Here is a 22792-nt window from a genome sequence, read left to right as displayed (position 1 = left end):
TCTGGGAAAGTATTTTCCCTGCTGACTGTAGGCTTGAAACATGTATCCAAGGATGGACTATACTGAGAATTTGAGGTCGAGGTTTTAAAGTCTGTTGAGCACCTACAATGTGATAGAGCGTTCATGGGCATTATAGACCTCCAAATGCTCCTCAGAGGTGGTTGGTGGTTACTCTTCATTTAACAGATGAGGAAACGAGCATAGAGTAGTGAAATGACTTGCCCAAGGTCACACAGTTACTAAGCAGCAGAGCCAAGATTTGAACTCATGTTTGTTGAACTCCAGAGTCTGTGCCTGGACTCGGGAGCCTGTGCTCTGGCTCAGAGTGGTGGGCAGTGGGAGCAGTTTTTCTTTGTAAAGGACTAAGTAGTGGGCACAGGGTCTAAGCCCATGTTTATGCCTTCTTTGTTGGGTGTTAGATCCTTGGTTTCACGTCACCCTGAGTTCTCTCCAGGTTTGATCTTCAAGGGACATAGAATCAGGGAAGCGGGGAGGAGTGAGGACAGTATGGGCATCCCAGGCCTTTCCCACCTCTTCCTGCCCCCAGAACACACATTACTACGACAAGCGCTGGTCCTGCGAGCTCTTCCTCCTGGTGTCCATCAGCACCTCCGTGATCCTCATGCAGCACCTGCTGCCTGCCAGCTACTGCGACCTGCTGCACAAGGCGGCTGCCCACCTCGGCTGCTGGCAGAAAGTGGACCCGGCGCTGTGCTCCAACGTGCTGCAGCACCCGTGAGTTGCCCTGCCCAACCCCAACCCTCCTGGTCAGTGTCTGGAGTCACTCACCTCTTTGCTCATCAGCGCGTTCATTCAGTCAGCAAAAGGTTATTGAGCATGTCTTGCTTGCTAGACCTTGTGACCAGAGTGGGGAATGGCAGGGCCCAAGATGGACATGTTCCCTGTCCTTAGGTAACATGTAGTGTACTTGAGATGGGAGGGGGGCAGGCAGTAAATGCATGGACTCGTGGACTTTCTCATTCACTATTATTTATTCACCCAGTAACTGGCTTGCTCATGCGTTCATTCCTCAATTCACTCCCTCTACCAACTGCTTACTCATCCATTCAGTCATTTGGTCACCTACTCTTTCAGCAGACGTTTATTTCTACCTAATCCATACCAGGCTTGGTGCCATCTATTGGACAGAGAAGCTTGGCTTTGACCCATAGGCAAAGGAGGGCTACCAAGGGTTTTGAGTAGTGGAGGGGCCAGTTCCAAGGTGTAACAAACTGCTAACAAGATACGGTGTTGTGTTAGCTGATGGTGAATCTTGGACAGGGAAGAAAAAGCAGGGCGGAAATTATTGAAACGGGATCCTTGAGGAGTTCAGTCTGGTGGGGGCGGTAGCTGTGTACATAAATAGGATGAGGGACATGAAAGAGGCCCAGTTCTAGAATATTATTGCACCCAGAACAGAGGCAGAAGTTACTCTGCTTGGGAACCCTGAGGTGCTAGGCTGTCTTCCCCCAGCCTGCTCATTCTTCATGGTGCCCAGCATTTCTGCAGCCTTTCACCACAGTGCATTTCACCCAGGTTACACGGATTTTCCTGCCTGTGTCGCCCCAATAGCCTGAAAGCTTCTCAAGGCAGAGGCCACTTCAGTATCACATCTGAGTCATGGGCCAAGCACAAGGCCTGGCCGAGAGGAGGCCACTAGGACAGGTTTTAGAGGTAGGCCCACTTCAAAGCAGAGATGCAAAGGGAGCCGAAACCGGTTTGGCTCAGTGGATAGAGCGTCAGCCTGCGGACTCAAGGGTCCCGGTTTCGATTCCAGTCTAGGGCATGTACCTTGGTTGCGGGCACATCCCCAGTAGGGGGTGTGCAAGAGGCGACTGATTGATGTTTCTCTCTCGATGTTTCTGACTTTCTATTCCTCTCCCTTTCTCTCTGTAAAAAATCAATAAAATATATTAAGGGGGGTAGAAATTGATTTTAAGAGAGAAAGGGAGAGAGAGAGAGAAACATCTGTATGGGAGCAAAACACCAATTGGCTGTCTCCTGCATGCCCTCCACCAGGGATTGAGTCCCCAACCTGGGCGAGTGCTCCGACTGGGAATCAAACCAGCAGCCAACCTTTCAATGCCTGGGATGCTGCCCACCCACCTGAGCCACATCAGCCAGAGCTGAAAAGTATAAATCTTAAAATGTATAATTCTTTGAGTTTTGATAAAGATGTGTCACCCATGTAATCTAGCCTCTATTAAGATACAGAATAGCCGAAACCGGTTTGGCTCAGTGGTAGAGCGTCGGTCTGCGGACTGGAAGGTCCCAGGTTCGATTCCGGTCAAGGGCATGTATCTGGGTTGTGGGCACATCCCCAGTAGGGGGTGTGCAAGAGGCAGCTGGTCGATGTTTCTCTCTCATCGACGTTTCTAGCTCTCTATCTCTCTCCCTTCCTCTCTGTGAAAAATCAATAAAATATATTAAAAAAAAAAAAAGAAAAAAGATACAGAACATTTCCAGCCCCTTAGAAAATGTCCTAGTGATCCTTCCCAGTGTCCACCCCAGCTGTCTTTTCACTTTCTTTCACAATCAGTTAGTTTTCTGTTCTGCAACTTCATGTAAGTGAAATCTTGAGTCCAGATTCTTTAATTCAGCATATTATCTGTGAGATTAATTTATGTTATCGCATGTAAATAACTTTTTTAAAATGAATGAATCAACAAGGCAGGAGCATGAGATTGAGCTTCAGATGAAGAAGATTCACCTAGGGAAGGAAAAAGATTTTCTTGACACTCCCTCTGGCTTTAACATAAGCCCCAGACCTTGCGACTGCCAGTACAGTTAATTTCTCGTGGTTCTTACCCCATTTTACAGAGGAGACAACTGACACCCAGAAAGGGGAACTCACACTGCTAAGCCAGAAATGAGAGCAGAGCCCTGGTGGTTTCTGCTCATGCCCAGTCTGCGGGTGCCCCCTTTTGTGGGTGAGCTGGGCATAAAGGGCATTGTTGGGCTTTGCCTCCAGGTGGACTGAAGAATGCATGTGGCCGCAGGGCGTGCTGGTGAAGCACAGCAAGAACGTCTACAAAGCAGTGGGTCACTACAACGTGGCCATCCCCTCCGATGTCTCCCACTTCCGGTTCCACGTGAGTCTCTTCCCCTGGGAAGCAGGGTTGGGGCCTGATCCAGAGGGCAGGGGGATCAGAGGGGCAGGAAGGGGATAACATAACAAGAGAGTTATTTTTAGGTATTTCCCAAATCCCAAGGAGGACAGTGCACGCATGCAGAACAAGGACAGCCACGTCAACTAGCACTTCAAAACTGCAGCTCGCTTGGTAGCAGATCATTGAAATACTGGGTGGAGGTGGGAAAGATAATACAATCAAAGGAAGGGTTCTTAGCGATGAAAATAATAACTATCATCATTCCTGTTGTATGCCAGACACTGTGGTAAGCACTTCCCATGCACCCTTCCACCAGTCTATCAGAATTTGTGTGTATGGGAGAAACGCCAGGGCTCTCCGCATTCTCAGATACTAAAATCAGCTTAGAGAGTTTCAGTTGTTCAAGGGTGCCTTCCTGGGAAACTTGAGAACTGGAGGTAACACTCTGGAAAAGGGCTGTTCAAAGTAACCTAGGCTAGTGGTCTTCTTTTTATTTATTTTTGCTATCAAAATCCTTGTCCAATACAGTCACAGACTAAAGTCCAATGTATAGGACCTCATGGCACTGCTCTGTTTGCAAGGGTTGGAACTCCTTTCACTCCCACTCACCGCTGCTATTGTCCCTAAATTAGCCTCCTCGGAACCTGGTGCTCTAAGGAACACAGTCCGAGAAGTCATTGATCTGGGTAATCTCTTCCTTTCACTGTAGAGAAACCTAAGGCCAGACAGGAAGGGACTTACAGTACAGATTAGGCCCAAGGTCCCAGAAGCCTCTCAGGTTCCAAAGCTGAGCCTGGCATACTGGTCTCTTGGACTCCCATTTCCTGCTACTTCTATCCTGTAAGCAGTTCCTAAGGTTTAGGTACCTTTCTTCTTGCAAAATCTGGATCCCTAGACATTGATCACTCTTTTGAATTGACCAGAAATTTTTTCCTGCACTCTACCTTGCCTGGTAAACAGCAGGTAAGGGTGAGGTTACAATGTTCCCTGGAAGCTTCTGGCCTAGCTGGCCAATGCTATGCATGAAGTAATTGGTGACTCAGGCTGTAGAGTCTGTGATTCTGCCTGTATAATAAAAGCCTAATATGCTGAGTATCCAGTCGGCTGGTCGGCCATTCAACCAACCAAAGCGTAATATGCTAATGATATGCTAAGGCTGCTCAACTGCTTGCTATGACATGCACTGACCATCAGGGGGCAGACAGTCAACCTGTTGACCAGTTGCTATAACGTGCACTGATCACCAGGGGGGCAGATGTTCTGACAGATAGGTTAGCTTGCTGCTGGGGTCCAGCCAATTGGGACTGAGCAAGACAGGCCAGAAACACCATGGAGCCCTCCCGAGGCCCCTCGCTGGCTGGCCAACCTCCCGCATCCCTCCCTGAACCGATCATGCACTGGTGTGGCCCCTCCGCCTGGCCTGCAACCTCTTGCAATCCAGGACCCTTCAGGGGATGTCAAGGAACCACGTTCATCCCAATCCCGCAGTCCAGGCGAATTCATGCACCAGGCCTCTAATATGTCATAAGATTCTAATTGGTTCAGGTCTTACAATACCCAGGAAGATCATATACAAAATCTGGTCTGATTTTAGACCAGAAAAAGTTTGAGAGAGCAACCAAGACCTCTCAAGAAAAGCTTCCTGGAGAAAGTAGAAGTTGAATAGGCTCTTAAACAACATTATGTGGGGAGCAGTAGTCTTGACAGAAGGAACACCACAAGCAAAGGCAGAGAGGGTGCAAAGTCAGTGCCCAACCGTCTGAAGTTTTCCTTCCCAGCCCACTCTGCATGGGGCCCCAAGAGCTCGTTCCCTTCACTGGCCCACCAAGAGGCAGGTTTCCAGAGAGTGCTTTCCGGTCCATCCACTCTTTCCTGGGCAGTTCTTTTTCAGCAAACCTCTGCGGATCCTCAACATCCTCCTGCTGCTGGAGGGTGCTGTCATTGTCTACCAGCTGTACTCCTTAATGTCTTCCGAAAAGTGGCACCAGACCATCTCACTGGCGCTCATCCTCTTCAGCAACTACTACGCCTTCTTCAAGCTGCTGCGGGACCGCCTGGTGCTGGGCAAGGCCTACTCGTACTCGGCCAGCCCCCAGAGGGACCTGGACCACCGGTTCTCCTGAGCCCAGGGCAAGCCCAGGGACGGCATCCAGGCTTCAGCCCGGGGACCCCTGGGAAGGGGCTGTTGGGGAGGGGGGGGGAGGGGAAAATCCCAAAAACTGACAAAAAAAAACCCACCAGAGCTTTGTATTTTTGTTACATACTGTTTCTTTCTTTGATAATTGATATGATTATGAGGAAAAAAAGTCCTATTTTTATACTCCTAATAAGCTTGTGTCCTGAGTTTCTTTCCCTTCTCGCCTGTCAGGCAGAGTGCAGTGGTGTGTGATTCTGGGCCAGGAAACCCCATGTGTGTCTTCTGAGGACTGTGGGCTCTGCCTTCTCCAGTGGATGGGAAACAAGGCACCAGAGGTCATGGTAGCAATGAAAACTGCTGCCTACTGAATGCTCACTGTGTATCAGATGCTGCTTTATGTGTATTACAGGCCTTGTCTTAATCCAACCTTTATGACAACCTTAGGAGGTGGGTGCTGTCACTCTAGTCCATAGATGAAGAATGAGCTCAGAGAGCTATAGTGACTTGCCCAAGGTAACACAGCTAGGATAGAACTGGGGGGAAAACAAAAAACAAAAAACACAAACCCTCCAAAATATGACACCACTATGCTAGCAGGATGTGATGTCCTGATTCAGCATGCAGTTATGGCAACCTGTTCTGTGCCAGGTGTTGGAGATGGTGAGGATGCCAAGACACAGAAACAAGTCATACTGCACTGGGATGGTTTTAACAGTTACAAGGTACACAGTAGCACAGGGGAAACAATGTTTAAAATATATTTTTTATTGATTTTTCACAGAGAGGAATGGAGAGGGATAGAGAGCTAGAAACATCGATGAGAGAGAATCATCGATCAGCTGCCTCCTGCACAACCCGTTCAGGGGATGTACCCACAACGAATGTACATGCCCTTGACCGGAATCGAACCCGGGACCCTTCAGTCCGCAGGCCGACGCTCTATCCACTGAGCCAAACTGGTTTCAGCAGGGGAAACAATGTTTAATGTCCTCTGGCCTTGTTGGAGGATGGGATAGCCTGAGTTGCATCAGCTACTTCCTAGGTGGACAAGAGGGCAAAGGCACTTGAAGCAGAGAAAAGGGCATGTGCGATGGCACAGATTAGGGATATCCTGGTGGATTTGGGGAGGGTAACCAGGATGTGGTTCCTTAGAACAGAACAGATAAGGAAAGTGGGGTGGGATGAGGCTGAAAAGGTACAGAGAGCCTGGGAGGATCAATGGCTCCAGATAAGAGTTTCTGAGCAAGGCCAAGTGCTAGAGTGGAAACAAAAAGCGGCTTGGAGGGCCACCTGCTTCCTATGGGACATAACTCGTGCTGGGAGGAGAGACAGTCATAGCTGCACATCTAGTCCGCCTGAGTTCCCTGAGCCCTTTGGCCACAGGATATGCAGATGAGTCCACAGAGGTATATGGCAGAGACACTGCTACAAATGTTTTTGGCGTCTTTGTTGATGCAGGAATTGTACCAGGCACTGAGACAGCTACAAAGATGAGGAAGATACAACATAAGAATGCCCAAACCTGTAGAGAAAATTTTTTTAGTTATATAGCATTTGCTTCATTTCATTTATGTCGAGAGTTGTGTGTTTTTATTTTTTATTTTTATTTTTTAATATATTTTATTGATTTTTCACAGAGAGGAAGGGAGAGAGATAGAGAGCGAAACATCGACCAGCTGCCTCTTGCACACCCCTTACCACGGTTGTGCCCACAACCAATGTACATGCCCTTGCCCGGAATCGAACATGGGACCTTTCAGTCCACAGACCGATGCTCTACCACTGAGCCAAACCGGCTTCGGCGAGTTGTGTGTTTTTAAAAATATATTTTTACTGATTTCAGAGAGGAAGGGTGAGGGAAAGAGAGAGAAACATCAATGATGAGAGAGAATCATTGATTGGCTGCCTCCTGCATGCCCCCTACTGGGGATCCAGACCAAAACCTAAGCATGTGCCCTTGATATAATTGAATCCAGGACCCTTCATTCCATAGGCTGACCCTCTATCCTCTGAGCCAAACCAGCTAGGGCTTGAGAGTTTTTGTAAGAGTTTATTGAGGCCTCATGGCCCTCCTCCGGGTCCTGTGCCACCTGCAGTTGTCAGGGTTTGTTGGGCTACTTTGTCCTGTGGAGTTGGGTGGGCAGAGCCACAGCTAACCTGTAGCAGGTTGGGGTTCCAGCCCCACCCCACCTATAGGGGTGAGAGCCGATACCGACGGACCTTGGGCATGTGAAGTTTGTCTTCAACATCTGCGGAGGGGGCCGTGGCCTGAGCTCTAAGCGCAGACCTGCGCCTCCCAGGAGGCTCCAGAGACAGTGCCCCCAGTGAACAGCTTCAGGCCACATGGAAAAACCACCAACCACCACCACAGTGACACATCAAGAGGCAAAACCGGTTTGGCTCAGTGGATAGATTGTCGGCCTGCAGACTGAAGCATGTCAGGTTCGATTCCTGTCAGGGGCATGTGCCTTGGTTGCAGGCACATCCCCAGTGAGGGGTTGTGCAGGAGGTGGCTGGTCGGTGGTTCTCTCTCATTGATGTTTCTGGCTCTCTGTCCCTCTCTCTTCCTCTCTGTAAAAAAATCAATAAAATATATTAAAAAGAAAAAAAGATTCAGGGGGCAACAGAGCCCTGTTGAAGTGTATGCTGCTCTGGGGGGCAGGCCCCTGCACACCTGATCTTTCACGGTGGTTGGTGGTGGCAGCCAGTCCTTGCAGCGGATTGGCCTGGGGGTAAATCCCTCCCATTGATGTGCCAACAGCAATCAAGATTCAACTATAACAAGAGGGTATACATAGCCCACAGGTGGGAAAGGGTGCAACTAGAGTGCCCAGCTTGGGTGATCAAGGAGGCTGGCCCATTGGGTCCCACAGGACATCTACTGCAACAGGCTACTCTACCAAGCCTGGGAGACACAGCAGCTCTACCCAATGCATAGAAACAAACACAGGGAGGCTGCCAAAACGGGGAGACAAACACGTCCCAAATGAAAGGACAAAAAAAAGAACCCAACTAAACGGAGACAAGCAATCAACTAGATGCAGAGTTCAAAACACTGGTTATAAGGATGCTCAAGGAACTTAATGAGAACCTCAACAGCATAAAAAAGTTCTGGCCCGGCCACCATGGGTCAATGGTTGAGCATCAACCTATGAACCTGGAGGTCACGGTTGACCCTGGTCAGGATATGTGTCCAGGTTGTGGGTTTGATCTCCAGTGTGGAGCATGCAGGAGATAGCTGATCCATGTCTCTCTCACTTTTGTTTTGTTTTTGTTTTGTTTTGTTTTTTAAGAAACAGCTCTAGCTTAATGGATAGAATGTCGGCCTGTGGACTGAAGAGTCCTGGGTTTGATTCCGGTCAAGAGTACATGCCTGAGTTGTGAGCTCAGTCCCCAGTAGGGAGCGTGCAAGAGGCAGCCAATCAATGGTTCTCTCTCATCATTGATGTTCCTAGCTCTCTTTCTCCCTCCCTCTCTAAAATCAATAAAAATAAAAATATTAAGAAAAAAAGAAATAGAAATGAAGGATACACTGAAATAAATGAAGGATATACTGAAATAATGAAATAAATGAAGGATATAAATGAAATAATGAAGGATACACTGAAATAAACTATAATTTACAGGGAATCAACAGTTGAGTCCATGAAACCGAGAAGCAAATCATTGACTTGGAATGTAAGGAAGTAAAAAACACTCATTCAGAAAGGAAAAAAGAATAATAAAAAAAATGAGGATAGTATAAGGAGCCTCTGGGACAACTTACCAACTTTGCCATCATAGGGGTGCAGGAAGAAGAAGGGAGAAAGCAAGAAATTGAAAACCTATTTGAAAAAATAACAGACTTAACTGATTTCGCTCAGTGGATAGATTGTTGGCCTGTGAACTGAAGGGTCCCAGGTTTGATTCCAGTCAAGGTCATGTACCTTGGTTGTGGGCACATCCCCAGTGTGCAGGAGGCAGCTGATTGATGCTTCTCTCTCATTGATGTTCCTAACTATCCTCCCTTTCTCTCTGTAAAGAATTAATAAGTATATTTTTTAAAAGAAAAAAAAGGAGAAAATTAGTTAATTATCTATAAGGTAACTCTTATAAGACTGTCAGCTCATTTCTCAAAAGAAACTGTAGGCCAGAAAGGATAGGTAAGAAATATTCAAAGTAATGACAAGCAAGGACCTACAACAACTAATATTACTCCACCTTCAAAGCTATCATTTAGAATTGAAGCACAGATATAGGCTTCACAGACAAGAAATAGCTGCCCTGGTTAGTGTCATCCAGTGCACCAAAAATTTGCTAATTTGATTCTCAGCCTGTGTATCAGATTGAAATTTGGGGACATTACCTAAGGAGGGACAGTAGGAAGTTATGAAGTTGTTAAACATAGATATGACATGATAAGGTATCTGCTTTTTTGTTGTTGTTAATCCACACCTCTATTGATTTTTTTTTTTTTTTTCTGAGAGAGAATGGAAGGTGCCTCCCACACGCCCTTGTCTGTAATTGACCCTGAGACCCTTCAGCCCACTGCTCTATCCACTGAGCCAAACCAGCTAGGGCAAGGTATCTGCTTTTAAGAAGATGATTAGGTTGCGAGTGGGAAAACTTGGGGCCAGGGAACCAGTGAGGAGGCAGGCAAAACAGAGCAGAAGATACTGAAGAGGTCTGACCTTGAGTAGTGGCAGTAGAAAGAGAAAGATACTATTATTCCCTTTCCCAACCCTGAGTTTTAAAGTCAGCTTATTTATTTATTTATTTATTATATATTTTATTGATTTTTTACAGAGAGGAAGAGAGAGATAGAGAGTTAGAAACATTGATGAGAGAGAATCATCAATCAGCTGCCTCTTACACACCCCCTACTGGGGATGTGCCCGTAACCAAGGTACATGGCCTTGACCGGAATCGAACCTGGGACTTTTCTGTCGGCAGGCCAACGCTCTATCTACTGAGCCAAACCGGTTTCTGCAAAAGTCAGCTTTTTTAGTTGTTTCCCTTAATTGGAGAGCACAGAAGTAGAGCTGCTGGCAATTTGTTGTGACAGAATCCTGAAGCCCAGATCCCACATTCTGCTTCCAAAAGACAGCTTCCTCTTGGGACCAGTGACTTGAATCATAGCTTTCCTGTGTGTTGAGGTGAGGAACAGGACTGGCCTGTCATGCAAAGAGAGAGGCCTAATGTGTACTGGTCATAAAATGTCATGATTCAAAAGGCATGACAACACTCAAGGCTCCCATTTTCTCATCTCTAAAAAGGGAAATCACTTTCCATGCTTTGTGTGACTCACAGACCTGTTCCTTTGTTTAGTCATTCAACAATTATGTACGGAGCACAGACCATGTGCCAGATACTGTAGTAGGTGTTGGGAGATAGTGATGAGAAATACAGAACTGACCTCTGCCCTCAGAGAACTTGCTGAGAAAATAAGCGAAATATAGTAGCTCTGCCAACTATAAAGCACTGCACTGGTCTCATTTTTCTACTTTTTAACTCCCAATAAGATTGTAATCCTGTTTAACTCTTGACTTATTTTCTTATCTCTATATCCTTGAGCAAGTCATTTCGCCTCTTCAAGTGACTGTTTAATTCATATCCAGTGCAAGGTCTACGATTGGCTTTCATATCAACCTCTCTCCACCCACCCTTTTCACAGTGCATCCCTATTCCCCGCCTTTCGAAGCTGCAGCCCCTTTAAACGCGCTCCTGTGTGTGAGCTCCCCTGCAGGGCGGAGAGCGCGTTTCTTCGCGGGCTTGCACGCGAGGTTGTTTGTCCGTTTGGGGCTGCCGTCCTGCGGGTCCGCCATATTGTCTGCTGAAGCTGCCGCCGAAGCCGCCGCCGCCGCCGCCAAGTAGGAGCGAGCGGAGCCGCGATGGGTGAGTGAGGAAACCAGGCACTGGGGACTCCAGCCGAGGCGGTCTCGGGGTTTGGGGTCCGGCGACAGCCTGTCTGCCATCCGCAGAGGATGTGTGAGGCCCCTCCAAGCAGGTTCTGGGGAGCAGCCAGGCCGGCAGCGCTGCTCGGGCCATGTAGGGACCCGGCTAGGGCCCCTGGCGGGGAGCAGCCTTCGGGGGCTGGTTCCGGGAAGGCTGCCACGCCTGGAGCCCCCACGTGGTGGCCCTGGGCCGGCGCCCACGCCGCCCCGGGGGCTAGAAAGGGGCCGACCCTCCGGCCTGCGCGGTGGGGGCCGGGACGCAGGGCCGGGCTCCCCGCCGCAGGCCCGGGCGGGGCCGCGGGAGCCTCCTCCCGGCGTGTGTCTCACCGACGCGCATCCTGACTGTGCCCAGTGGCTCCCCCGGACGGAGGGAAACCCTACCTGCGTGGCGGGCAGCGTCCTCCCTCTGGTGCGGAGGCGCCAGGCGAGCCAGCCGCAGGCCTGCAGCCCAGGGCAGCCATGCCAAAGGCGGCAGCGCGGGCGGCCGGAGGCCTGGAGAACTCCCAGCCCGGGCGGAAATGGGGCGGTTCGGTGGGGCCGAGTGACAGCCTTCGGGGTGGTAGGAAACCAAAGGCCAACAACACCTTGTGGCCATCTGTAGGTCGGGGACTTAGGAGGAAAAAGCGACCTGTTGCTCTTTCTTAAGGGACTCCGGCTGGCAAGGCTTGTTTGTGCTCAGGGGAGCTACGATAGCAAAGCTTTTGGGCTTAGGGACAGAAACATCTGGTATTTCCTCTCCAGAAAAAAATAAAAGATTTGCTGAGCACTTTCTATGTGCAGGTATTGTTCTGAGTGTTTAGATGTCACGTTTTACTTACTATGCACACCCTAATGAAGTAGGTACTGCTAGTATCCCTATTTTACAGGTAAGGAAACTGAGGCTTCCAGAGGTAAGGTAACTTACCCAAGGTCACAGGGTGCCTAAAACAGGGTGATTTCTCCAGAACCCTCGTTATTAGCCTGGCCCCCTAGTGGTTGGGCTGGAAAAGGGTGAAAGAAAGCTTTTAACCTGACAAAGTTGTAAGGGTGGGTGGGTGGGTGTTTTTTGCTAGCCCGACCTTTGTAAGACCCCTGATCCTGAGAAAACAAATGATTACCTTGAGCTGCAAGGCAATGACTACAGAATCAAGTCTGGTATCACAATTCCTGTTGCTTTCTAGCTCTCATCCACTTAGGTGTTGAATGCAGTTATACATATGGAAAGCATCTAGCATATCCTCAATAAATGTTCTTTTTCTTTTTGAGTCTTCATTTCCTCATCTCTAGAAAGAGTAAGGAGGCAGTGTTATCACGGTGTTTGAGAAACAAAAGAAATAACACAGTGTTGAAAGCCTAGTAAGAGCTCCATAAGTATCAGAACGGATATTTTCCACCTTCAATAATGTTAGTTCCACCGAAACCGGTTTGGCTCAGTGGTAGAGCGTCGGTCTGCGGACTGAAAGGTCCCGGGTTCGATTCCGGTCGGGGGCATGTACCTTGGTTGCGGGCACATCCCCGGTAGGGGGTGTGCAAGAGGCAGCTGGTTTATGTTTCTGTCTCATCGACGTTTCTGGCTCTCTATCTCTCTCCCTTCCTCTCTGTAAAAAATCAATAAAAATATATTTTAAAAAAAAATAAAGTTAGTTCCTTTTTTTTAAGTGCTCTGGTTTCCAGAATCCTCGATTAAGGCTGGTATGCCTTTCTTTGTAACTGCTGCTTTAAGTATTGAAAAATTTTAGGGGCTTTAATATTACAGATTTTTAAAAAAATATTTTTTATTGATTTTTCACAGAAAGGAAGGGAAAGAGAGCTAGAAACATCGATGAGAGAGAAACATTGACCAGCTGCCTCCTGCACACTCCCCACTGGGGATGTGCCCACAACCAACGTACATGCCCTTGACCGGGATCGAACCTGGGACCCTTCAGTCCGCAGACCGCCAAACCAGTTTTGGCTAATGTTACAGATTTTGTATTGTCCTTCAAATTCAGGAATATTGATGCCTCAAAGTGAAGGAGCTAACGTTTAGTTTAAGTTCAGTGAAATAAATTTGGTGGCGACTTACGCCCATTTTTACAGGTTGAGAAACTACCTCAGAGAAGATAACACAGTAAGTAGTAAAGCCAGAAGTGAGATTCTTACCTGTTTTGCTGCACATAAACCTCTTGAAAGACTTAAGGTGTGAAGTAAAATAGTCCTTTTCCAGTAGACTTTGAAAGTGGAGCAACAAAACCTGACCAAAGACCTGAAAGGAGTTTTTCTTTTTTTAATATATTTTTATTGCTTTCAGAGAGAGAGAGAAGCATCAATGATTTGAGTCATTGATTGGCTGCCTCCTGCACAACCCCCACCAGGGACCCAATCCAGGCCTGTGCCCTGGAGTCCACAGGCTGATACTCTACGGAGCCAAACCAGCTAGGGCCTGGAAGGGATTTTTAATCTAGAGTCAGACTGCCTCTCCTTGTCTCTCCAACTCCATTTCAGGTACCTCTCCCTGTCCTACCTTGTCTTTCCGACCTTCCAGCTGTTGTGGGGTTTTTTGTTTGTTTTGGCTGGTCCTTATACCATGGGAGTGACACTAGTATAAGGATACATTTAATCCTAACATCAAATCTGAGTTACTAGTTTATACAATAAATGAGTAAACTGAGGCGTTGAGATTAGGTGATGGTCCAAGGCTGGTGGCCTGCACCACACCCACAGGAATCTGTTGTATTTCGCCGTCTCTCTGTGTACTCTCCTTGAGCTCTGGCCTCTATCCGATGCTGCTTCTCCTGTGCCAAACTTCACTAGCCTTCTCAGACCTTTGTAGTGATTTCACTGCCATTAGGAACCCTGTTACTTATTCTAACCCTCCCTGGCAGAGACCATAACCTCTCAAGACTTAAGTGTTAGCAGACACTGGTGGTTTTATCACCATTCCTGCCACCTAGCTAACCCGGAATCTGGCAGCCCCTCCCCAGCCCCAGGGATAGGTCTTGATTAATATAAACTCTAAACCAATCATTGTAATTCTAGATCCCTACGCAGTGATTGATTTAGGCCTGGGCTAATTAGATGTGAAGGGAAATCTGGGTGACTTCTGGAAAAGCTTTCTTTACTTAAAAAGAGATTTGCCATGTTTTATTTATTATTTTTGTCAGCTTATATTTTAATCCAGATATCACCAATCAACTTCAAAAAGAGATAGCTGAGCCGGGACCGGTTTGGCTCAATGGATAGAGCATCGGCTTGGGGACTGAAGGGCCCCGGGTTCGATTCCGGTCAAGGGCATGTACCTTGGTTGCGGGTATATCCCCATTAAGGGGTGTGCAAGAGGCAGCTGATCGATGACTCTCTCTCATTGATGTTTCTAATTATCTCTTTCCCTTCCTCGCTGTACAAAAATCAATAAAATATATTTAAAAAAAAAAGAGATAGCTGAAAAAGCTATAATAATAGCCAAAAATTATATAGAACTTTCTATGTGCTAGGCACTAAGTACCATATTATGTATATATATTTTTTGAGGTCTAAATGCCTAACATCTAAGTACTGGAATATTGACTCAATTAATTCTCAGATTCTCATGTTCTAGTTGAGGAAATTGAAGCACAGAGATTCAGTAACTTGTGAAAGTTCAGAAATAGCAAATAGAGGAACTACTTACTCAGGTGGTGTGGCTCCAACCAAAATATGGGCTCTCTAAAGGAAAATGATCTGCCTCTGGAAAGGAAAGCCCTTTCTAACTCTGAAATTGCCATTAGCAATGCTAGGATCATGAGCAGAATTTATAAGAATAGGCTGTTGTTAGGGTGAGGGTAGAGAAGATGGAAAGAATCTGATCTCATGTTTTTGAATCATTGGATTAGCCAACTTTGGAACTGTCCTGTCTTTGCCCTTAAATAGTATACTGAAGACCACTTTTAGGTGCAAGTAACCAACCCTCTCTAACTGTAATAACCTTCTAGGTCAGGAAGTCATTTAGCCCATCTTTTCTTTTGTTACCTCCAGCCTTACCTACCCTACCGTTCATAACAGCTTCTTGCAGAGAAGGCACCAAACTATCAATCACTATCTAACTATCTCACAAGCACCAAACTCACTCCTCCTACTTGGATTTCTTTTACTGCATTTTTTTTTTCTTAAATATATTTTTATTGATTTCAGAGAAGGAGGGAGAGATAGAAACATCAGTGATGAGAGAGAATCATTGATTGGCTGCTCCCTGTATGCCCTCTACTGGGGATTAAGCCTGAAACTTGGGCATGCGCCCTTGATTGGAATTGACCGTGGACCCTTCAGTCTGCAGGCCAATGCTCTATCCACTGAGCCAAACCGGCTAGGGCCTTCATTTTTGTTAGTGGTGGCCGTTGACCCACACACTAGGGCATAAGATAGAAACCATATCTACCCTGTTTCCCCAAAAATAAGGCAGTGTCTTATATTAATTTTTGCTCCCAAAGATGCGCTAGGTCTTATTTTCAGGGGATGTCTTATTTTTCCATGAAGAAGAATACGGTACACATTTATCGTTAAATGAAAATAAAGGAAGTTTATTACCTGTATACGGTACAGTAGTACGGTAGTTGTCAACACAAACCAGACAAACTGTGAATCCTACAGTATCAAGAATTTATTCATTTATTCAATGACAATCATGTCATTATATTCTGGAACATCATCATAACAATCCAATTCCTGAATTTCCTCGTGAATTTCTTGTGACTCCATTTCTTTCAGAATCAGTGGACCAAATCTCTCATGTTTAGCCTAGGGGAGGCCTTATTTTCGGGGGGATGCCTTATATTTCACTCAGAAGGAAACCTGTAAGTAGGTCTTATTTTCGGAGGATGTCTCATTTTCGGGAAAACACGGTATCTTTGGTTTCTTGTTTCTTGCCTTTCTATATATACTTGTTCTAAGGCCTTGGAAATACAGTGGTGAACAAAACAGACAAAAATCTATCTTCCTATTGAAATCCCTAGAGTTTAAATTATAGTGGGTAATTACATGAAATCAACCAAATGGAGACTGGCAGGCCAACTAGAGAGTCCCATGCAATCTACTCCCTGCAGTTGACCTGGTTCATAGGTTGATGCTCAACCACTGAGCCATGCTGCCTGGGCTATAAAATATTTCTTAAATATTTTATGTATTTTACCGAATTTTATGTATTTAAAAATACATATTAAAAGGATGAAGACAAGTTTTTAAACATCTTGCTGATCCTTAGCATTTTGTATTCAGTAGGCATTATTATTATTATCATTATTTTGTTGTTGATCCTCAGCCAAGGATATTTCTTGCTTTCTTTCTTTTTCTTTTCTTTTCTTCTTTCTTTCTTCTTTCTTTCTTTCTTTCTTTCTTTCTTTCTTTCTTTCTTTTTTTTTTTTAGAGAAAGGGTAAGGGAATGGGAGAGACAGACAGAAGCATCAATATGTGAGAGACATATTGATTGGTTGCCTCACCCATGTGCCCCTAGGGGGCTGGAGTCCTAGCCTGCAACCGAGTTATGTGCCCTTGATCAGAATTGAACCTGAGACACCTCAGGCCTCTAACCACTACACAACTGGCTAGGGCTTGGTAGTTTTTGTTTTGTTTTCTTTAGTTTTTTAAAAAATATATTCTTTATTTTAGAGAGAGAAGAAAGGAGAGAGAGATAGAACCATCAGTCATGAGAATGAATCATTGATCAATCGGTTATCTCCTGCACACCCCTACTTGGGAACAAGCCTTGCCACCTGGACATGTGCTCTGACCAGGAATCGAACCAGTGACCTCTTGATGCATGGGATGACACTCGATCCACTGAGCCACACTGAGCAGTAGATATATAGATATAGATATAGATATAGATATTTTTTAATATGTTTTATTGATTTTTCACAGAGGAAGAGAGAGGGATAGAGGATTAGAAACATAGATGAGAGACAGACATCGATCAGCTGCCTCCAGCACATCCCCTACTGGGGATGAGCCCGCAACCAAGGTACATGCCCTTGACCGGAATCAAACCCAGGACCCTTCAGTCCGCAGGCTGACGCTCTATCCACTGAACCAAACCAGTTAGGGCAGTAGATATTATTTTTAAACATAATATACCATTTGGAGTGAGATGAACAAGAGATGTTAAGTCTTTTTTTTTTCCTTCCAATTACAAGTGAAAGTTTTAGAAAGTCACAGAATTAGAAAAGGTGAGCCTGTTGGGCTGTGAGGGCCCTGGAAATGAGTTAAAAGGCAAAAGAAGGGCCCTTTGAGCTTATGAAAAAGCAAGGCAAGGCAGAGGGAGCGCAACTATGGTAAGGAGAGGAGGAAAGGCGCCAGCATGCTCAAGAGAGAAAAAAGAGTGTGCCTTGCCATCAGTCCATATTTTCAATTATCTCCTAGATCAGTGTTTCCCAAAGTGTGGTGCGCGAACCCCCAGGGGTACAGAAGAGTTTGGTGGCCGTGCTCAGCTGCGCCTAATTCTACGTTCTCATAAGTACAAGGGGTACTCAGCGTTACGAAAATTATAGAAGGGGTACACATATGCCAAAAGTTTGGGAAACACTGTTCTAGATAATTTAAAGTTTTTGGCTGACTTAGTTCTGATTAGCTGGTCATTATATATTTTGTTTTATTGTGAAAGTAGGTGTAATTTTGGTACTAGGAGCTCATATTTCTAGAGACATCAGCTCTACTGTTCTTTTGTTCCTTTTGTGCTTATATTATTATTTGTTTTTTAATATATTTTTATTGATTTCAGAGAGAGAGAGAAAATCAATGATGAGAGAAAATCATTGATCAGCTGCTTCCTATACACCCCCTACTTGGAATCAAGCCCACAACCTAGGCATGTGCCCTTAACTGGAATCGAACCCAGGATCCTTCAGTCTGCAGGCCACTCTTTTTTTTCTTTTTTATTTTTTTCTTTTTTTATATATTTTATTGATTTTTTACAGAGATTAAGAGAGAGAGATAGAAAGTTAGGAACATCGGTGAGAGAGAATCATCGATCAGCTGCCTCTTGCACACACCCCCACCGGGGATGTGCCTGCAACAAAGGTACATGCCCTTGACCGGAATTGAACCTGGGACCCTTCAGTCCGCAGGCCGACGCTCTATCCACTGAGCCAAATAGGTTTCAGCATGCAGGCCACTCTTATCTGCTGAGCCAAACCGACTAGTGCTATGCTTAGATTAACACCAGAGGCCCTGTGCACGGGATTCGTGAGCTGGTGGGGTTCCTTGGCCTGGCCGGGGATCGGGCTGAAACCGGCTCTCTGACTTCCCCCAAGGAGTCCTGGATTGTGAGAGGGCACAGGCCAGGCCGAGGGACCCCGCTGGTGCATGATCAGGGCTGGGGAAGGACCCTGGGAGGGCTCTAGGCCTGGGCCCTCTTGCAGTCAGGGAGCCCTCAGTGGATGTCTATAGCTTAGGCCGACGTGGGATGTGGGCCTAAGCCATCAGTCGGACATCCTTAGTGCTGCTGTGGAGGACATCCTTAGAGCTGCCATTGAGGTGGGAGAGGCTCCTACCACCAGCGCTGTGCTTGCCAGAGCCTGGCTTCTGGCTGAGCGTCCCTCCCCCTGTGGGAGTGCACTGACCACCAGGGCGCAACTCCTGCATTGAGTGTCTGTCCCCTGGTGATCAGTGGGTGTCACAGGGACTGGGCATTCTGCCGTTTGGTCGATTTGCATATTAGCCTTCTATTATATAGGATACATACACATATCTATGTTAAAGGTAAACCTTAGCATTATGCACTTGTTTGATCAGTGTCTTTTACAAAATATTTCAATGGCATGGAAGCAAATTAGAGTGGGATAAGAAATGAGAGAGGAGAGGCAAACTGTTTCAAGAAGTATGGCGTAAGAAAAAAGGAACAAGTTAAAGAGGCTCTTATAAAATCTAGGCAAGAGCCGAGACCGGTTTGGCTCATTGGATAGAGCGTCGGCTTGGGGACTGAAAGGTCCCGGGTTCGATTCCGGTCAAGGGCATGTACCTTGGTTGCGGGCATATCCCCAGTAGGGAGTGTGCAAGAGGCAGCTGATCGATGTTTCTCTCTCATCGATGTTTCTAACTCTCTCTCTCCCTTCCTCTCTGTGCAAAATCAATAAAATATATATTTTTAAATAAATAAATAAAAAATAAAATCTAGGCAAGAATACACTGGGCCGAAACCAGTTTGGCTCAGTGGATAGAGCGTCGGCCTGTGGACTGAAAGGTCTCGGGTTCGATTCCGATCAAGGGCATGTACCTTGGTTGCGGGCACATCCCCAGTAGGGGATGTGCAAGAGGCAGCTGATCGATGTTTCTCTCTCATCGATGTTTCTAACTCTGTCCCTCTCTCTTCCTCTCTGTAAAAAAATCAATAAAAAATATTTTTTTAAAAATACACTGTGAGGATCCAAGATGGCTGCACAGGTAAACACCTAACCGCAGCCTCACACAACAATTTCAATAAAATACAACTAAAATACAAAATGGACATTACCCAGAACTACAGGAAAGTCGGCTGACTGGAAATTCTACAACAAAAAGGAAAGAGAAAACCAAAAGGAAAAGCAGAGGAGATGTAAAAGCCTAAGGTACGGAGACACGCTGCGCGCACGGAGAGGACAGAGCCAGAGAGGAGGGGGCGGCTGAGTGCCTGGCTGGCCTTCCCTAGCGGGAAGGAGATAAAAGCTCTGGACTGTGCTGAGCCCCAGATCCGACTGCACTGACCCCAGTTCTGGGCTAGACCCTGGGGGCCCAGGCTCAAACAGAGGAAGCCTGGGCTGTGAGGCGGAATCTCGGGGGAGCAGTGAAAGGCAGAGCCCCAGAGGTGCGCGCATGCGCAGAGGACAGACTGTTGACTCTGCTGCCTGATTGCCCGAGCGGGAAGGAGGCAAAGGCTCCAGACTGCTCTGAACTCCACTTCCAACTGCACTGAACCCCATTCCGGGCTCATCGGGGAGAGCCTAGGCTGTTTGGTGATGGGCGAAACTCGAGGGCGCCTTTCTCTAAGGAACACTGAGACTCAGGAGCCCCATAGGGCAGGGCTGAGGGAAGCCAAGGCTGTAGGCTCCACCCTGAAACTACATCCAAGCAGAGCACAGAGACTTTTAAGGCTACCAACTCAGGGAAGCTGTGAAAATGCCGAGACAAGGAAACAGATCACAAACAAAAGAAATGGAGGACAAAAAGCGACTGGATATAGAGTTCAAAACCATGCTTATAAGGTTTTTCAAAAATTTCCTAGAAAAGGCCGATAAGTCCTATGAGGATATGAAAAGGGGATCAACTAGAAATAATAAGGGATCAACAAGAAATAAAGAATACATTGTCTGAAATAAAAAATATTATACAGAGTCCTAAAAACAGAATGGAAGATCGCAAGAATCAAGTCAAAGATTTGGAGTATAAAGAGCCAGAAGACACTCCTCCACAGAAGCTAGAAGGCAGGAGAATCCAGAAAGTTGAAGATAATGTAAGAAACCTCTGGGACAACTTCAAGTGAACCAACATCAGAATTATGGGGATCCCAGAAGATGAGAGAGAGCAAGATATCAAAAATATAGTGACAGAAAACTTCCCCCACCTGGTGAAAGAATTAGACTTACAAGTCCAGGAAGCGCACAGAACTCCAAACAAAAGGAATCCAAAGAAGACCACACCAAGACAAATCATAATTAAAATTCCAAGAGCAAAAGACAAAGAGAATATTAAAAGCAGCAAGAGCAAAGCAGGTAGTTACCTATAAAGGAGCACCCATATGATTGTCAGCTGATATCTCAACAGAAACCATGCAGGCCAGACGGGAATGGCAAATATTCAAGGTGATGAATAGTAAGAACCTACAGCCAAAAATAATCTACCCAGCAAAGCTATCACTCAGAATCGAAGGCCAGATAAAGAGCGTCACTAATAAAAAAAAGCTAAAGGAGTTCATCACCGCCAAACCAGAATTATATGAATTGTTGAAGGGGGTTCTTTCGGAAGGGAAAGAAAATAAAGATAAACATTATGAACAACAAATACGTAACTATCAACAAATTAATCTAAAAACCAAGGGAATTAAAAAAAAAATCTGATGAACAATTTTAACTGGTGAATATAATAGAATCAGAGGTATGGAAGGGGAGTGAACTGACGATTCTTGGGGAAAAGGGGAGAGGGGGGGTGCAGGAAGAGACTGAACATAAACTGTGCACCTATGGATGAGGACAATGGGGGGTGGGGAAAGTGCAGAGGGTGGGGTGGGAACCTGGTGGAAGGGAACAATGGAGGGGGGAAAAACTGAGGAACATTTGTAATAATATGAACAATAAAGATTTATTAAAAAATAAAGCCAAAACCGGTTTGGCTCAGTGGATAGAGCATTGGCCTGCGGACTGAAGGTTCCTGGGTTCGATTCCGGTCAAGGGCATGTACCTTGGTTGCGGGCACATCCCTGGTGTGGGGTGTGCAGGAGGCAGCTGGTCGATGTCTCTCTCTCATCGATGTTTCTAGCTCGCTCTCTCCTCTACCTTCCGTTCTGTAAAAAATCAATAAAAAAAATATTTAATAAATAAATAAATAAAATAAAATAAAAATAAATTTTAAAAAAAGAATATACACTGAGTGGCCAGATTATTATGATCTCTGAACACATAATAATCTGGCCACTCAATATATTACATGAGGCCCAGTGAATGAATCTGCATGAGGTTGGGTTTAGCCAGCCTCGCCAGAGGGAGGGGTCATGGGCAGTTGACCGGCAGGACCCGCCCCCTGGTCAAACTCCCAGTAGAGGGGACAGCTTGCATATTAGCCTTTTATTATATAGGATTAACTATATTCCCTAAGCCTATGATCCGCAAACTGCAGCTCTCGAGCCACCTGAGGCTCTTTGGCCCCTTGAGTATGGCTCTTCCACAAAATACCACGGCCTGGGCAAGTCTATTTTGAAGAAGTGGTGTTAGAAGAAGTTTAAGTTTAAAAATTTGGCTCTCAAAAGAAATTTCAATCATACTGTTGATATTTGGCTCTGTTGACTAATGAGTTTGCCAACCACTGCCCTATTCTGTACTTTTCATTATCTATGACTATTCTGTAAGAACTAAATTGTAGTTCTTAATCCCTTTACCTTTTTCACTCATCCCTCCAAGCTCCTTCCCATCTGGCAACCTTCAAAATAAATACTCTCTGCACCTAAAAATAAATAAATAAATAAATAAATAAATAAATAAATAAATAAATAAAATCTAGGCAAGACATCGTGAAGACCTGAATTAGGTCAATGATAGTAAGAACAGAGAAAAAGAAAGTCAAGAAATAATTAGGAAATAAATATGGCCATCCTTAGTGATTAGTGGTGGATAAAGGAAAACAAGTTGTCCAGGTGACTCCCAAGTTTCTGGCAGAAAGGTTAAGAAGATATTGGACAAATCCCTAATCCCTTATATTAGTGTGTTTCTCAACCTTTACTTTCATTATCACTCACCTATGGAGCCTTTGTGGACAGCTTTTCCCCCTTATGCATCCCTCCCATTAAATGTTAATGCATATGCTCTATACCTTTTTACATATAATAAGTGTATCTTTGCTTAATATATCGATATAAAGAGAGAAAGCATAAAGCTTGCTTTATATTCAGTGCAGGGTTAAGAATGACTAAACAAAATTTTTTTTTCTTTTTTTTTATTATT

The 22792-nt window shown here is 45.7% G+C and overlaps 2 protein-coding genes across 13 annotated transcripts in view; both read left to right on the top strand.

Annotated features, from left to right (window-relative positions):
- Window positions 1-5437, top strand: part of TMEM39B (transmembrane protein 39B) — a 29449-nt gene extending 24012 nt beyond the window's left edge. For all 9 annotated transcript variants that reach the window (XM_045584920.1, XM_036446401.2, XM_045584921.1 and 6 more), the window contains 3 exons: window positions 548-735; window positions 2972-3092; window positions 4991-5437. In XM_045584920.1, coding sequence (XP_045440876.1) covers window positions 548-735; window positions 2972-3092; window positions 4991-5233 — 552 coding nt within the window. In that variant the 3' untranslated portion in view covers window positions 5234-5437. The remainder of the gene's footprint in view (window positions 1-547; window positions 736-2971; window positions 3093-4990) is intronic.
- Window positions 5438-10315: 4878 nt separating this feature from the next.
- KPNA6 (karyopherin subunit alpha 6) overlaps window positions 10316-22792 on the top strand; it is a 43401-nt gene continuing 30924 nt past the window's right edge. For 3 of the 4 annotated variants that reach the window (XM_045584916.1, XM_045584917.1, XM_045584919.1), the window contains exon 1: window positions 11625-11781. In XM_045584916.1, coding sequence (XP_045440872.1) covers window positions 11640-11781 — 142 coding nt within the window. In that variant the 5' untranslated portion in view covers window positions 11625-11639. Of the gene's footprint in view, window positions 11122-11624; window positions 11782-22792 lie in introns of those variants that run through there. The other variant, XM_036446400.2, reaches the window with a different exon arrangement.

The sequence above is a fragment of the Pipistrellus kuhlii genome, unplaced genomic scaffold, assembly GCF_014108245.1.
Source record: "Pipistrellus kuhlii isolate mPipKuh1 unplaced genomic scaffold, mPipKuh1.p scaffold_m20_p_2, whole genome shotgun sequence".
NCBI classification, from domain to species: domain Eukaryota; kingdom Metazoa; phylum Chordata; class Mammalia; order Chiroptera; family Vespertilionidae; genus Pipistrellus; species Pipistrellus kuhlii.
Note: the sequence above shows the minus strand (reverse complement) of the source record. Positions and strands in the feature narration are given on the sequence as shown.